Source organism: Lampetra planeri, unplaced genomic scaffold, assembly GCF_965212315.1.
Source record: "Lampetra planeri unplaced genomic scaffold, kcLamPlan1.2.h2 scaffold_618, whole genome shotgun sequence".
NCBI classification, from domain to species: domain Eukaryota; kingdom Metazoa; phylum Chordata; class Hyperoartia; order Petromyzontiformes; family Petromyzontidae; genus Lampetra; species Lampetra planeri.
Window position 1 is genome coordinate 27,270 of NW_027615441.1, and position 15,712 is coordinate 42,981.

Sequence of the window (15,712 nt, forward strand, 5' to 3'; positions counted from 1 at the left end):
CCAGGCTTGAATCCTGTACAAACACTGCACATCCCCATGGTAACTTCACTCTCTGTCAAACCAGTTTGTCCTGTGGATTCGAGTTGGAGGAAGAGTCTGGAGGTTTCTGTGTGTTTTGGAGGAAAGTGCATTTTGGAACTGTTAAGCACAACAAAGCATGTAGTGCCATAGTCAGAGATTAGTGTAACTTTTCATGGCCATAGCGCTAATTACAGACCATACATAAATAAATTATAACGTCATTAGTGCTACAAAATAATGAATAGGCATTCAGGTTAGTAAACGTCCTGTGGAAACAAACTCACTATGAAATATGAAGTAAACGTCTTAATATAGTAGGGTTTGGCAATTCTGATAACGCCCCCTACCCCCTACCCCCACCAACACACACACACACACAGCCCCAGGAAAACTATACATTGGTTGTCAGATTCATTCAACAGGTTTACTCAGTAAACATTCACAAAGAAGTAAACAACAGAAAAAGAAGTATTTTAGTCTTCGTATGTATGTAAATGTGTGTGTGTGTGTGTCCATACTACAAGTATGTCCTTGCTGGATTCAGTGAAGCGTCGTCGTCTTCACTCTTGGCCGAGGCAGACAAACTCTCTTCCATTTCAACTCGTTGCAGCTGAGACTTTGTTGAAAGAGCCTCACTATGTTCTGATCTGGTTGACTCTGGTCTTTTCATCTGAGACTTTGTTGATGGGGTCCGGGAGTTCTCTGACCCCTGCCTGGGGCCCTGCTCCTCCCCTGGGGGTCTTGTGTACAACTGAGACTTTGTGGATGCTCCCTCAGAACTTTGAGGTCTGGAAAATATCGGTCCATCATGCTGGGACTTTGTTGGTATCCTGTTGGGATGAGATCCTGCCTGGCTGGTGCCGTTGGAGGAGCGGACCACCACGTAGCGGACAGAGGGGTTCTTGTCTGTGCTGTGTGCTTTAAGGGGGCAGGCTGAGCTGATGAACAATCCTCCTCCAAGAACAAGCAGGATGGATGCTCCCCAGCCAATGTACAGACACGCTCCAATCTCCCTCCGCTGAGCATCTATGGAGGCGCTGTAGAACCTCCTCACCACGGCCCCAGCCACCCACGAAGTTGGAATCAAACACAGCAACCCTGTGACAATCAACACTACACCCGCAGCTACTGCCACTCGTCCTTTTGCCTCGTTTCCGTCTTCATCCAAGAAACGAGTGCACTTCCCTCCTATAAACGCCAATATAAGTCCCACACTTCCTGTAGCAATGGCGAGGACGGTGAGAGCCCTGGCAGCCTGCAGGTCACCACTGAGAGCGAGGAGAGACTCGTAAGGTTTACACTGGATCTGTCCTGTGCTCTGGATCACGCAGGTCATCCAGATGCCCTCCCAGATGGTCTGGGAGGTGACGATGGTGCTGCCCACAAAGGCTGTGACCCGCCACATTGGCATTATGCAGCAGATGATGACACCGAACCAGCCCAGGAGGCACAGGGCGCTGGCCAGCATCTGCATCCCCAAAGAGGCCATGTCTTCGTTGTGGAGATTGGCTCCGTAGCTTCTAAAAAAAATTAAAAAGTCTGTTCTCCGGAGTTTGTTTTCCTTTGACTTCTGGTTACTCCACTCTTCACTCATGTGATCTTGCTGATTTTTAAGATTTCTCCATTCTTGTGCATGTCTTCTTTGTTGGTTTACCTGACAAAGCCTTAAGAATCAATTTCATGAAGAGTCCTGACTGTTTATTCACTTGCCTCGGTGAACTCTGTTGTCTCGTGCGGGCTCCAGGTGTGTCTCAGTTTGGCCTCAGTTCATTTGTTTATTCCTCCCTCCCCCTTTTTGGGCCTCAGCTGCTGTCCTCTTGTCCTCCCTTGTTTCTGTCCCTTCTTGCTGTTTGTCTTCTGATGAGAGGAGGAGTTTTTGTCTCGTCACCTGTCGGCTTGCTTTTGTGCTACTAGTCAGGTGGAGATGCGCCACACCTTCTCTACAGGGAAAAGAAAGGGGTGGAGGTTGACAGAGAAATGGGGGAGAGAGAGAGAGAAAGAGGCGGGTGTGAAACTGTGACATCACCTGATCCCTCCCTCATTATCTCTCTGTGATGAGATTATTTAGAAAACAATAGGCATCGGATGAAGCTGGAAGAATGACAGGGCTCTGGGCATCAGACATGTTTGTAAGATGAGGTGATGCATTGTTGTCGTGATCCAGTGAAGAAGTGCATCTCTGTCCGACTCCATTCATATGTTAATAAATGTGCAATTCATTGTTTGGGAAATGTGTATAATGCATGCAGAGTGTAAGAGGAGAGGTGTGTGTGAGGAACACAATCTCCTGAGGAAAAAAGGTTTTACTCGACCAACAGCTACTGCACCAAAAAACAGTACACACACACACACACACACACACACACTGTTAAAAAGATGACTTTTTATTACAGTGAGTAAAAACCCTTTGTAAATAATCGACAAACACAAGGAGTCAGTGTGTCAGTGTAACATGTTTTATGAATATCATCTGTGAATTTCTCTTGGGAGATGAACAAAATATCTGTCTAATAAAAAATAGGAAGGTAAAACCGAGCACATTTGGGACACAAAGACCTTCACACAGTTGTTGGCACAAAGGCCACGTTGCAGTCACACAACCTGTTTGTAAGAATTCGGTCATTGAGTTCTTGAAAAAACCAGCTCCCCTGTCCAAGTTTTTTTTTGGCACATTTTATTACAAAGACAAACATCTGTAGTAATGCACTGGAAGAAGACTCAAGATAACAGCTCGTCAATCTAAACCTTTAACGAATACAATTTAAACAAAAGTATATTTTTAAAAAAAAAAACATTCAGTACGTTGTTTAGTTTATCAGAGTATCGGTGGTATCTGGTTCAGATACAAAATAATGACTACACATGTAGGGTTCACATAAATAAACTAACATTAATCAGCTCTAAAAAACAGACTAAAATATTGAAAATATTTAGCTGTTAATTTGTAGATATATGCAGTTTATAGATATGTGCATACACAAAGGTATGGAACAAAAAGACTCAAAGGTACAAACTGCAAACCACATGTCCCTGTTCCGTCAATCTAAACGTAGGCCTTGCTGCTGTCCACAGATCGAGCCTTAGAGTACTTCACGTCATAGTCGTTCTCATCTCTGGGCGGACAAGAGCTGCAGAGGAGCCCGCCGCCCAGGAACAGCAGTCCAGCAGAACCCCAGCCGATGTAAAGTGAAGCCCCCAGCTCCCTCCTCTGGGCATTGATCATGACAGGGTTGTAGAAATCACGAATGATGGTGTTGGCGGTCCAGCAGACAGGAATAAGCACCAGGAGGCTAGCAATGATGAAGACGATTCCACCAGCAATGGCCACTTTGCATTTTTGCCGCTCTTCTTCCACAAAGTTAGTGCACTTTCCCCCAACTATGCCAAGTAGGATCCCGAACACGCACACGATGATGGCGATCACGACAAGGGCTCTGGCAGCCTGCAAATCTTGAGGTAAAGCCAGGAGAGAGGTCGTAGACTTTGCACTGCATCTGGCCTGTACTTTGAGTCACGCAGTTCATCCACAAACCCTCCCAGATCACCTGAGAAGTGACGATATTGGCACCAATGAAGGCAGTGACTTTCCAGGTAGGCAGAGCACAGATGATGATGCTCCCCAGAAAGCCGATGATGGCCAGGGACAAACCCAGAATCTGTCTTGTCTGGACACCATGATTGAGGCTCTGTTGAATCTCCTGAAAGATGAGGAGATGGGCTCCACTGACGCCTGGACTAGTTTACCAAAGACAGGTTGAAAGGAGCAGGGAGTGGTGTTTTTTTATGGCCCACTCAGACGAAACACAGCAGATGTCTCTCAGGGTTTGCTGTCAAAGAAGTCAGAGGAGGGGCTGTTTTTTTTTTTTTTTTTTTTTTGCGCTTCTGAGCTGAAAAATCTCACTTGACTAGATTGCTTGTTGACAGGTTTCAAAGATGAGAGGGCTCCTCAATACACATTTATTTGTACTTAACTTAGTAACTTAAAAATACACATAAAATAATTCTCTGTTTGTTTGTTTATTTCTTAAACAAACCACAAGACTTTCCATTCATCTACATAATTTTGTCCCAATCAAAAAGAAAATGGTTGTAGTGTCAGCAGAAAACTCTAGTACGAAAAGTACGAATGAGGTAGAGGTCTGTCACAGTAACTGGAAACATCCAGTTTTACCAAAGATCACGACGAATGGACAGGAGAAGACCCCACATTCATGTAGTGAAATAGCAGAAGGGATGTCACATACATGATGTGATCAGTTAACCTAACTCTAACCCTCAAAATAAATCTGGAATGTGACCACAAATCTATTGTTGATCATAAGATTAGCATCGGTTTATGGCCGACAGGCTGCTGCCGTTGTTGCTTGATGTTAATACACCCAGACATGAAACATAAGAACACTTGTGTCAAATATGATTATTTTTACAGAAACAATCAGCAACAAGGTCTGTGTGATTCCTGGGCCCATGTTTCTCTCAGAAAGCATAATCCTCCACAGATTTATACACACATATTAGGGTTTACTGTAATGCTGCAATGATCATAATCACTGTTGTGGTTCTGCTGAGTGGTCACGCAAACGACTTGATTCCTGTGAATAACTCCTCTTCTAATAATTCCTCTTGTCTGGAGTATCTGACCTGTTTGACATATCACAACCAAACCTGGTCATCTGTTTCAAGGTTCATAATAGTGGCCAAAGCCTCTCTGGGCTGAAGGATAAAGGTCATTTTGGCTGCATACTCTTCCAACCTTGAGCTGTTTGCTCTAATGACAACAGACCTCATGGAAGACTGATTGCATGTTGGAGCTGTATGGCATGGAGGAGAGGTAGTAAGGTTGCTAGTTTGTCTTTCTTCTCCACAGATGGAGACGATCAGAGTCCCGCGAGCAGCAGCAGCACAGAAGAGACCTATTTTCAGTAAACTGAAAATGATGTCACAATGGTGTCTTTTTAAAATTCATGTACTACAGTTACGGTGACATGGTGGGGTAGTGGTTGGACTGGGATCTTTCTGTGTGGAGTTTGCATGCTTTCTCTGTGTCTGTGTGGGTTCTCCCCAGGTTCTCTGGCCTCCTCCTACCCTCCTTCAAAAAGCATGCTTAGGTCAATTGATCACTCTAAAAGGAAGGTGTGTGTGTGTGTGTGTGTGTGTGTGTGTGTGTGTGTGTGTGTGTGTGTGTGTGTGAGAGAGAATGGTTGTCTGACCATCATGTGGCCCTCCCCATCCAGGGGGGTATCCTGACATTCACCCATTGACAGCACAACCCATGACCCATAAGAGAAGAAGATCAATCAATCAATCAATCAATCAATCAATCAATCAATCAATCAATCAATCAATCAATCAATCAATCAATCAATCAATCAATCAATCAATCAATCAATCAATCAATCAATCAATCAAACAATCAATGTGACACAACTGACAACTGACTGACCATTGATATATTCAAAATAGTGTTTCATAATACGTCGTATCCTAATAAGCATTCAGACACAAACTCCCCTCCAGCTTTTGTAATATCAGAAAAACTTCCACCAGTTATTAAAAACACCACAAAAAATAGAGTGATTTATTTCTCAAGTATCATTTTGTTTTTTGTTTCTAGCATTTTTTTACCATAGTAATACATCAACAAAACTCTTTCTATGATCAAGTTTAAAGGTTGAGGTTTGCATTTAGGCAGTTTGCGTATATTCAGACAGAATATCATCTGGAACCACTTGATTTTTCACAAAATGAATTATGTAAAGTAGTTTCTAGTGGGTGTTTGAAGTCATTTGATTGTATTCGGCTCAGTTTTGTGATAATAATACAGTATTTCTAGATTTGTCTTGACATGAATCATGTAACAGGAACCTCATTTCAAAGTCCTTTCAGTCCATTAAAATGCTAAATCTGCAATGTCCACGATAAAAATGCAAATTGTTCAGTATGCACGAAAGCACTTAACATGATTTAGTGAGATGATGCTGTGACAATGACTGTGACCTGTTTTTTTTTAATGTTTTTATACATTTCATATGTCAGAACTTTGTCAGATACAGATACAGTCTGGTTATTTATTGTGGTAAAAATCCAATGACTAGTATGTTCTTCTTTTTTATGCTATCTAAACTGTAAATCCTACTCAAGCACCTTTTTTTAGTGGCCGATGTGGACGGACATTCATCTGCCTGCCGTGCCCCCCGCCCCCCACCCATTCAAAAACAAATCTCCAGCTCCAGTGCGGACTAAAACCAGAACAACTTTAAGTGGAGATTGAGATTCTTTCAGCTTGATTCTGTTGAAGTGGTGAGTTGTTGCAGAGGCTGTTATGTTAACTACTCAGATGACAAAGATCAACAGAAAGATGCAAACATCTCCTGTGACAGTTTACTCTGTGGGTGTTAAAACACTCCTAAGCCACATCAGGATCTAGTTTTTCAGGGTTTTTCTTCATACATCCTTGACTGAAGTAGGTGACTCTTTGTAGTTTTCTTTCTCATCAGTGTCATGTTGCAGCTGCATTTTGCAAAGAAAAGGTTTAAACAGAATGTTTCTAATGACAGTTTGAGGAGCTGTTGTACAAAAAAGTAAACAAGGATTTAAAAAAACCCAAACCTTTAATAAAACATTTTGTGAAGTTACTATTTCCAACTTTTAATTAAGTTTGATTTAAAAAAAAAAAAATCCTCATTCCTCATCATCTGAAAAACAATCAATTACTACATCATTGAGGTTGGTTGGGATCAGTAATTTTTATAATTGTTGTTTAAAACTGTACCTCAACAGTCCAGTAATACCCAAAATAATAATACCATACCAAAAAGAAAAACAAAACCCCCAAAGAGGATCAAAGACAGTTCTGTATTTGATGGACGTACGTACTCCGGTCTTGTCTGCTTCAGCATCTGTATGTGCTGCACAGTACGCCTCCACCGATGATGAGCAGCGCTCCAGAGGCCCAGCCCACATATATGGACGCCCCAAGTTCCCCTCTCCTCTCTGTGGCCAGAGGGTTGTAAAAACCTGTGATGATGCTGTGAGCCGACCAGCTGACAGGAATAACACATAGGATCCCTGCCACAATAAACACCACACCTCCTGCCAGGCCAACGTTGGATTTTGTCAAACGGTCATAACTGCAGAAGTTGGTGCAGCGAGCCCCTACCACCGTCAGTCCGATGGCCACCACGCTGACCCCCGATGGAGACACAGATCAGAGCTCTGGAGGCCTGCAGTTCTTGTGGCAAAGCCAGAATGGAGTCATAGGCCTTACACTGTGCGTGACCTGTGCTCTGGATCACACAGTTCATCCACAAACCCTCCCAGAAGACCTGTGCGGTGACAATGCTTGCCCCAACAAAGGCCGTCACCTTCCACATGGGCAGTCCGCAGATAAGGATGGTGCCAAGAAAGCCAACGACTCCCAGACATACGCCAACGAGCTGCGTCTGCATGTCGTCGAAAAACAAATCCAAGGCATGTATTTAGTCAGAGGCAGGAACCACATCCACCTTCGGGTGAGCTGCAGATTGTTTTAAGCTCACTTTCACAGGTACATTAGCGCTGCCTCTTGCTGTTGCAGGTGTATGAAGGAAACAAAGAAAGGGAGGGACTGTGCTAGTGTGTGGATCCGGTTTCTTGTTTGTCTTGTTTCTTTTATGATAGGAATGTGTAGGAGAAGATAAAGCTACATTGCAGAATAGAAATGCTTTGTGACTCCCAACAAAAAGACATTTCACATCCTTAACTAGCCAAAGCCTTTTTCAAAAGGCACGCTAATTTATAAATGCACGCTTGAACATACAATTTGATGCTGACCGCTCACCGACCCCTTGCAGGGAGATTATTAAAAAAAATCAAGCACCAACACAACAACCAGTGCTGGCATGTGCTGCACATAACTCTGTCCTGTCAGTTCCACACTTTTGAAGAGATGGGTCAATCAGTTGGGTGGGGTCACAGTGGGTCCTACGTGTATGGCACCTACATATAAATGCCAAGAGTAATTCACACTCAGACATATCAAATGAATATTTAGTCAGCCATACCATCTCAACTCATGTCCTGTTCTCACAAGGTTTATTTTTAACTTTACAATTTCAGTGCGATGCCAAATAGCTCAGCTGAAAGAGTCAGTACTGATTTGACCCAATGTGTTGTGTAGTATATAAACAGGAGTGTTGGATCAAAACCAACTGCGTGGCTATACTCAGCAGCCACGTGATTGAAACAGCACCATAATAAACATTGCCTCACTGTTCAAAAGCCACTTGACCATGGTTGCTGGCCAACAGAGGGCAATAGTGTGCAGTTAAAGTATTGGAGTTGTCACTGAAAAGGGTGCGTTCAGGGAGCTGCCCAGTTTCACTCTGCACTACATGAAAAAAACAGGCCACTCCCTTCTGCTCAGAGTGAGCTGCTCAAATGTGATCGTCTGAGCCATAAACGTCTTGTGAGACAAGACCAATAAATAGAGCCACTGCTGTTTTTTGCATCACCATTTTAAACAAGTTAAGTACACTAGTAGGGCATTTAGTAGTAGTTACTCCAATGTGCTGCTCACTGAGCACTCAGCTACTTGACACTGACAACTTTATAAGAAGTCACTGGATTTAACTGACAATGCAGTCAGGGCAGAAATTAAACAATTATATTTTACCCCCTACAAACTTAGGATATCAGCCTTGTTCCAGTTGCACCTACATATTAAATGTCTGTCTTCGTGCTAACATTCTACACTCACATTTTAAATTCCTGATTTAAAAAAAGACATTATACCCTACTGTTTAGCATGCAAGCAACTCTTGAAGCTTTTCTTAAAACAAGATACCAGAAAAGTGGAGGTCAAGAATTTTATTAAAAGTCAGTAAAAAGATTAAAATATTTCAGTCCAGTAAGACTCAGACTTTGAAGGTACTCAAACATAGGCACCTCCGCTGGCTGCTGAACGAGGTGCAGAATATTTCACAGAGTATCTACTGTCTTTTCTCTGCTGACACTGACAGCAGAGCAGCGCACCTCCGATGAACAGGAGTCCTGCTGATCCCCAGCCGATGAAGAGCGACGTGCCAAGCTCCCTCCTCTGAGCGTCAATCACAATGGGGCTGTAGAAGTTCCTAATGACTTCATGAGCAGACCAGGACACAGGGATCAGGCACAGGATACCCCCAACGATGAAGAACACCCCAGCAGCAATGGCCACCCTGCTCTTAGCCATCTCCTCTTCAATGCAGTTGGTGCACTTGCCACCTGCAACAGCGAGCAGGACTCCCATGAAGACAACCAGGATAGAGATGACCACCAGGGCCCGGGCAGCCTGCAAGTCCCCGCGGCAGAGCCAGCATGGAGTCGTAGACTTTGCACTGCATCTGTCCGGTGCTCTGTTTCACGCAGTTCATCCACAGGCCCTCCCAGAAAAACCTGAGCTGTCACGATGTTGTTCCCAATGAAAGCAGACACCTTCCACATGGGCAGAGCGCAGATTATAATGTCCCCGAGGAAGCCAATGGAGGCCAGGAAGATGCCGAAAACCTGGAGCCCTGCAGAAGCCATCGTCCTCTTGAGTTGAATGTAGAACAGAGGTGTCCTCACTTGTAACTTTTATATACACAAGGTGGACGGCAGAGCCTGATTGGTGGAGTGGAAACAGCTGAGCTCGTCAACCAAATCTGCAGCCAACAATGTTAATTTGTCATCAACAAAGATAAAGTGTCAAGACAAAGATCAACATAGATTAAAGGGTTGGCTGAGATGTTTCAATTGATGTAGAAATCTGTGTCCTTCACCTAACTTTGAACACGTTTTTGTCTCTGTAGATCAATATATTTGAGTTTGTTTTCCAGCATTCAGCTAAATGATTCCACCTGTGGCGATAAGTCAGTGAGCTCTGCCTGGAGCAGCTTTATTAACATGCAGGATGAAGTGCATTAACAATCTGATAGCTGATAATTAGTGGGTCTACCTTGCCAAAGTTATAGCGTGCACGGATTACGAAATACGCACCGAAAACGTGCACGATTTTTGCCATAGAAAATGAATGGGAGCGCACTAAAAGAGCTCATATCTCGGCCAAATCGCGCCGGGCCGAAACAAAAATACATCGACACGTTCAGGGTATCGGCCCGATCCCCGACGGTGTGTGCGTGGTCCAGGTGTGACGTACGGCCTGCGAACAGTCAAAGGTTAAAGGTCGCCCATAGACAATGAATGAGAGCATATTTTACACGTCTCGCTGTGTCCTCTGCGTTTGAGCGATTGACTTGAAATTTTACTATGTTGTAGTGCTCTGTATCCCCTTTAACATGTGTAATTTGCAAAGCGTCACGTCTTTTCGTTTTCCACGCTACAGCGACTTTTTTCCGTCAAAAACATTTTCCGGAACAAACTTGCAATTTGCCCAAAGCGCCATCCTCAAAAAAAATCAATAAATTTTATATCGTTGGAAAGGTCTGCTTCCACTGAAGCCAGGAAAAATGAAATGGTGTTTATACGACGTACGGTTCGCACGCTACGGGCTCAAAAGCGGCTTACAATACATGTTGTGGCCTAAACTAAAATCTATAAAAAATGTGTATCCATGAACAAAAAATATTCACAAATACCGTCGGATAGGTCTACCTCCTCTGATGCAGACAAAAAAAACGGCTTGTCAATAGGATGTACGGTTCTCACGCAAAAAATGCGGACGCTCCCCCTGTCCCAGCTGAGCAGGCAGAAAGGGGAGAAATCAGCTGCATCAGCCTGTGTCTGTCACACATACACACGCACCAACATCGGCCTGTTGGTCTGTAGCTCTGACATACGTTCACCTACGGCCGTAAACTATACATCGACGCGTTCGGGGAGTCGTCGCCGTGCCGACCGCGGGTGCTTCCCCCCCGATCGCCCCCCCCCTTCTTAAAAGCAGTCTTCTGTGCTACAGCTGTATATTTTGATGTAGCCGAAGGGCCGTTCGTAAGAACGGCCTTCTGTGCTACAGCCGTACATGTTCTCGTAGCCGAAGGGCCGTTCATAAGAACGGCCTTCTGTTCTACAGCCGTACGTGTTCTCTGCGACAGCCTGTGTCTGTCACACACACGCAGGACACGTTGGGGGTCGGCTACGGGACGCGGCCGGCGACGGGGCAGACCCACTTCAAAATTTCTCGAAGAGGGATTTTCTAGTTTATTTTTAATCCATCAGTAAAGGTCACATTTGCAGTTACACAAAGGCACTATTGAACTGCATCGGCACAAGTGAGAGAGGCTGCAGCTGCTGTGATCAAACCATGCATTGATACTATGAATGAGCATTACATATGTTTTACTCACCTTCAATTCACATTAATTGAACAGAATGTGACATGATTATCATAGTAATGATTACACTTTGTCTGTGAAAGTACATGTCAAGTGAAAGTAACAATTTAAGTTTGTTATTGTTTTTATTTTATTTGTCACTTCTCTTCAATGCCGGTGAAGAAACAAAATAATAAAAGTCAACCAATATTTCTTTTCCCCAGCCCTTCATTGCACAATCTTTGAATGGTGACAAATCGCATCATACATTACTTGTTTTTTACTAGTACTTTGAACTACTATCATGGAAGTATTCACATGCTGGTGTTTGACACTGACAAGTAAGTAAGTTGTATTGAACTAAACAAATATCACTTACTATTTTGGAGGGGATTAATATTCAAATGTGTAATTATGATGAATAAAATTAACAGCAAGCCCTTAAGTAGCGAATAAAGTCTTCAACTATGTTGAATGTTCTATATTATCTAATCCTTGTGCAGTATTCAGGATACTTTTCATTCCATAAAGGCACATTTTCATGGTTTTGACCTTTTAGCTGAGCGTCACACTTAAATCTTTTTTATTCCTCTGAGCTGAGGAATGAGGCACCACAGTGCCTCTCTGGAGGAGGGAAACATCTCTGAGCTCAAAGGCAACGTGATGGATGTTTACATCTCTGCAAAGAAGCCAAAGCCCACCCAGAGGAGGAGGGGGGGGGTGCTCATGGGTATCTCTGGGTCGTATAAAACTTCCCCAACAGTAGGGAGGTTTGTAGTTAGCAGGCCAGTGAGAACACATCGAGAACAGGAGAACAGGAGAACAGGAGGGAATACCAGTAAAGCACAATGGCATCTCTGGGGGCTGCAAATTCTGGGCGTTGGTTTGGCGGTTCTCGGATGGATCGGAAACATACTCATCTGCATGCTGCCCATGTGGAAAGTGTCTGCTTTCATTGGGAACAACATTGTGGTGGCTCAGACCATCTGGGAGGGCCTGTGGATGACCTGCGTGGTGCAGAGCACTGGCCAGATGCAGTGTAAGGTCTACGACTCGCTGCTGGCTCTGCCTCCAGACCTCCAGGCGGCGCGGGCCATGGTCGTCATCGCCATCCTCTTCTCTCTGTTCGGCCTCCTGCTCTCTGTGGTTGGAGGGAAATTGCACCACCTGCATTGGGGACAAAGCAGCAAAAGCCAGAGTGGCCATCTCTGCGGGGGTTTTCTTCATCCTGAGTGGGGCTCTGTGCCTGGTGACTGTGTCTCTGCCTGCAAATACCATCATAAAGGACTTCTATAACCCCATGGTTCCAGACGCTCAAAGGAGGGAGCTGGGTGCGTGTCTGTACATCGGCTGGGGAGCCTCGGGGACTGTTACTGATCGGCGGGGCGCTCCTCTGCTGTCAGTGCCCGTCAGCAGGAGATCGATACAGTGGAGCCAAGTATTCTCCACCTAAATCCACAACACCAGGGAAGGAATTTGTCTGAGCTGCAGCAGAACACAAAGCGGCACTTTACATAAAAACCTGTTTCTTGTTGGAATTGTGATTTACATGATGTGTAACTGACTAATTCACTGTGGCTCACTTTTATTTCTGATCAGTACATCAAACCTTATGAGGTATGTGTCATATTAGACGGACTGCCCTTTACTTCATCTCCTTTGACTTTTAATTTGTTTGATGATTTGAATGTGAATTTCATTCAGTTCCCTGATCTCTTGACAAAGTGTAAGCCCTCCAAAAAAAAATAAAAATTTGTCGTATAAGATTTATTTTTTTCTGCTGAATTTGTTACCTTTGCAGACAATAAACATATTTTCTCAACATTAGTCTTGTTCATTTGTACAGATCAATCAATGAGACAATTGAATGAGGAAAATCTGCTTTTGACAGTCACAACTTTAAATCATCACGTGTTTCCTTGTAATCGCTGGTAATTTGAGCAAATATGCAACATTGACAATAACCGCTCACATTCTGATGCATCAATACTCCCAGAGTGATGTATAATCATGATGATTTGACAAACTACTAATGGAGAATATTGTACAAGACTCACTTTTAAACTGTGGTACTTTTGTTGAAATAAACAGAGACACTGTGAAAAAATGCCAGGGCGCTTTTAGTGTGTATGCGGTTTAACTGTCTGTAAAGAAAAAGAAAACCACTAAAAAGCTTGAGGAGATCAACCTGACAAGTCCTTGGCAGATGTGCTCGTACCACTCAGAGTGGCAACTATCTCTGTTGGAGATATAAAACAGTCCCCTTAGCAACGTGAATCCAAGAGACAGCACACTGGCAGTGACAGCTATTCTACCCCGGAGCATAAAAGGCTGTGAGTTACTGTCCGAATACAAGGGCAGTCCATTACACCATGGCAAATATCTCAAGCAGATACAGTTAATTCCCAGGAGACAACCCCCCACAAATTCCTGCATACGTTATCAGTGTGGTTGATGCAGAAATAAACTGTGTTCTTATTTCAGGGTGTCTGCAGGTGCAGGAGCAAACATAAGCAGACACGCACAGTAAGCATGAGGCAGCTTTAATAGAAAGAAATATGGACATTACGTCATTCAACAGGTCAAGGAGACAGTTTCATAGCTCACATCCAATGCACTTTCACTTTACAAATGATCTTTCTGCCTGTTTGTTTTCACATCACCAAATAGTTTAATGACAATATTTTTCCAGAGATATATTACAGGTTTTCAGGCTTCACAGTCGTATTATATGATATATCTGGGAAATCTCATCCCCATGTGAAAACGGAGACTTGGCTGGGTGTGTCTTTGTGAGCGCTTCAACTCGAAAAGTTCATACACACAAACATACCAACTCACAATATACTGTGGATGTGATTTTACTGTGGTGTTGTGGAGGTGTTTATTGACTTTAGAAGTAATTTCAAACTCTTCATACAGCTTTTTCATTTTTTGCAACTGTAAAAAAAACCATCATTTTCGTGAGGTAATTTTCTGTCCTTAAAAAAAATCAGATCAGCTACAAAATATCAGCTACAGATTCAACTTAAACACTCACACATAGTCCACATTTGAGGTTGTGCTCCTAGCAGGTACAAACTTTGCGGATACGTAGTGTCTGCCATCTTTTGGGGGGACAGTTATTGCAGAGCAAACCTCCTCCCAGCAGCAGCAGCCCCGAAGAGCCCCAGCCGATATAAAGAGCAGCTCCGAGCTCCCTCCTCTGAGCCCGCTATCACCATGGGGTTATAAAAGTCCCTGATCACTGAGTTCGCTGACCACGACACTGGAATTAAGAGCAGCAAGGCGGCAGTGATGAAGATCACACCGGCCACGATGCAGGTCTTGGCTTTGGCCTCTTCATCTTCCATGCAGTTAGTGCACTTTCCTCCAACAGCTGCCATGAAGACGCCAAACACGCCCACGATCACAGCGATGGATCACCATGGCCCTGGCAGCCTGCAGGTCCTGAGGCAGAGCCAGCATGGAGTCGTACACCTTGCACTGCATCTGACCCGTACTCTGAACCACGCAGTTCATCCACAAGCCTTCCCAAATCACCTGCGCAGTGACGATGTTCGCCCCAACGAAAGCCGTGACTTTCCACATAGGAAGAGCACAGGTGATGATGGTGCCCAGCCATCCGATGAAGGCCAGCATCACACCCATGATCTGGAGGCCCCTGAGAAGCCATAGTTCCACCCCGGCAGCCACTGCTCAATGTCAGTACAGGAAACTAGAAGAAAGGACAGACAAGTAAAATGTTCACAACGTAAAGAAGGACAAGTCTCCTTAATGGTTTGTGGGTGCTTTTGCTGCACCGTGAGAAGAACACTGCCTCCTGTTGTGGCTAAAACTTTCAGGGTGGAGTTTCTGTGCTTGAAGACAAAAGGGGGAAAACTGAGACCTGATATCTAACAACCCTTGTTGTCCCTCTGTCCATTGTCCCCACACATACAAGCTGTTACCTCCAGCAAGGATTGGAGACTCATAACAATGGCTCCCACCTGTGCTCGCACACACACACACACACACACTCACACACACACACACACACACACACACACACACACACACACACACACACACACACACACACACACACACAGAGCCTTGAGCAAACACTTGACTTCAGAGTTTCAGTGCCTTTAGCTTAGGTGGATTTTTGTGAAAGAAACATTGAATTCAATTAACTATCAGAATTTGAACACTGAAAACAGCTATATGAATATGATTAAACACCCTGACCATCTCAGACACAAAGTACTGAATAACTGTATCAGAATAGCCTTTACTTTAAGAATATAACAACAATCTCTGTGAATTATATGGAAAGTTATATAGAAATTAGAAATATAGAAAGTATATGGAAAATATGTTCATTTTAGTATTTCAACATTTACCCCATTAACAAACTTAATCCATAAAAATTCCCTCTG

The 15,712-nt window shown here is 43.9% G+C and overlaps 6 protein-coding genes across 6 annotated transcripts; 1 reads left to right on the top strand and 5 right to left on the bottom strand.

Moving 5' to 3' along the window:
• Window positions 1-538: 538 nt before the first annotated feature.
• LOC144741605 (claudin-4-like) lies at window positions 539-1,510 on the bottom strand. Its single transcript, XM_078624109.1, has one exon. The coding sequence runs from the start codon at window positions 1,508-1,510 to the stop codon at window positions 539-541; it is 972 nt and encodes a 323-aa protein (XP_078480235.1).
• A 1,554-nt stretch (window positions 1,511-3,064) lies between these two features.
• Window positions 3,065-4,809, bottom strand: LOC144741607 (claudin-4-like). The gene is given in 3 exon segments (XM_078624111.1): window positions 3,065-3,496; window positions 3,498-3,756; window positions 4,805-4,809. Coding segments are annotated over 3 exon segments (696 nt in total).
• Window positions 4,810-6,913: 2,104 nt separating this feature from the next.
• Window positions 6,914-7,469, bottom strand: LOC144741603 (claudin-4-like). Its single transcript, XM_078624108.1, is given in 2 exon segments — window positions 6,914-7,213; window positions 7,215-7,469. Coding segments are annotated over 2 exon segments (555 nt in total).
• Window positions 7,470-7,673: 204 nt separating this feature from the next.
• Window positions 7,674-12,775, top strand: LOC144741601 (claudin-4-like). The gene is given in 4 exon segments (XM_078624106.1): window positions 7,674-7,690; window positions 12,158-12,449; window positions 12,451-12,654; window positions 12,656-12,775. Coding segments are annotated over 4 exon segments (633 nt in total).
• LOC144741602 (claudin-like protein ZF-A89) lies at window positions 8,933-9,567 on the bottom strand. Its single transcript, XM_078624107.1, is given in 3 exon segments — window positions 8,933-9,346; window positions 9,348-9,431; window positions 9,433-9,567. Coding segments are annotated over 3 exon segments (633 nt in total).
• A 1,552-nt stretch (window positions 12,776-14,327) lies between the features above and the next one.
• LOC144741608 (claudin-4-like) lies at window positions 14,328-14,986 on the bottom strand (the record flags this gene model as incomplete). Its single annotated transcript, XM_078624112.1, is given in 4 exon segments — window positions 14,328-14,408; window positions 14,410-14,505; window positions 14,507-14,710; window positions 14,712-14,986. Coding segments are annotated over 4 exon segments (656 nt in total), but the record flags the coding sequence as incomplete, so codon positions are not given.
• Between the last annotated feature and the right edge of the window lie 726 nt (window positions 14,987-15,712).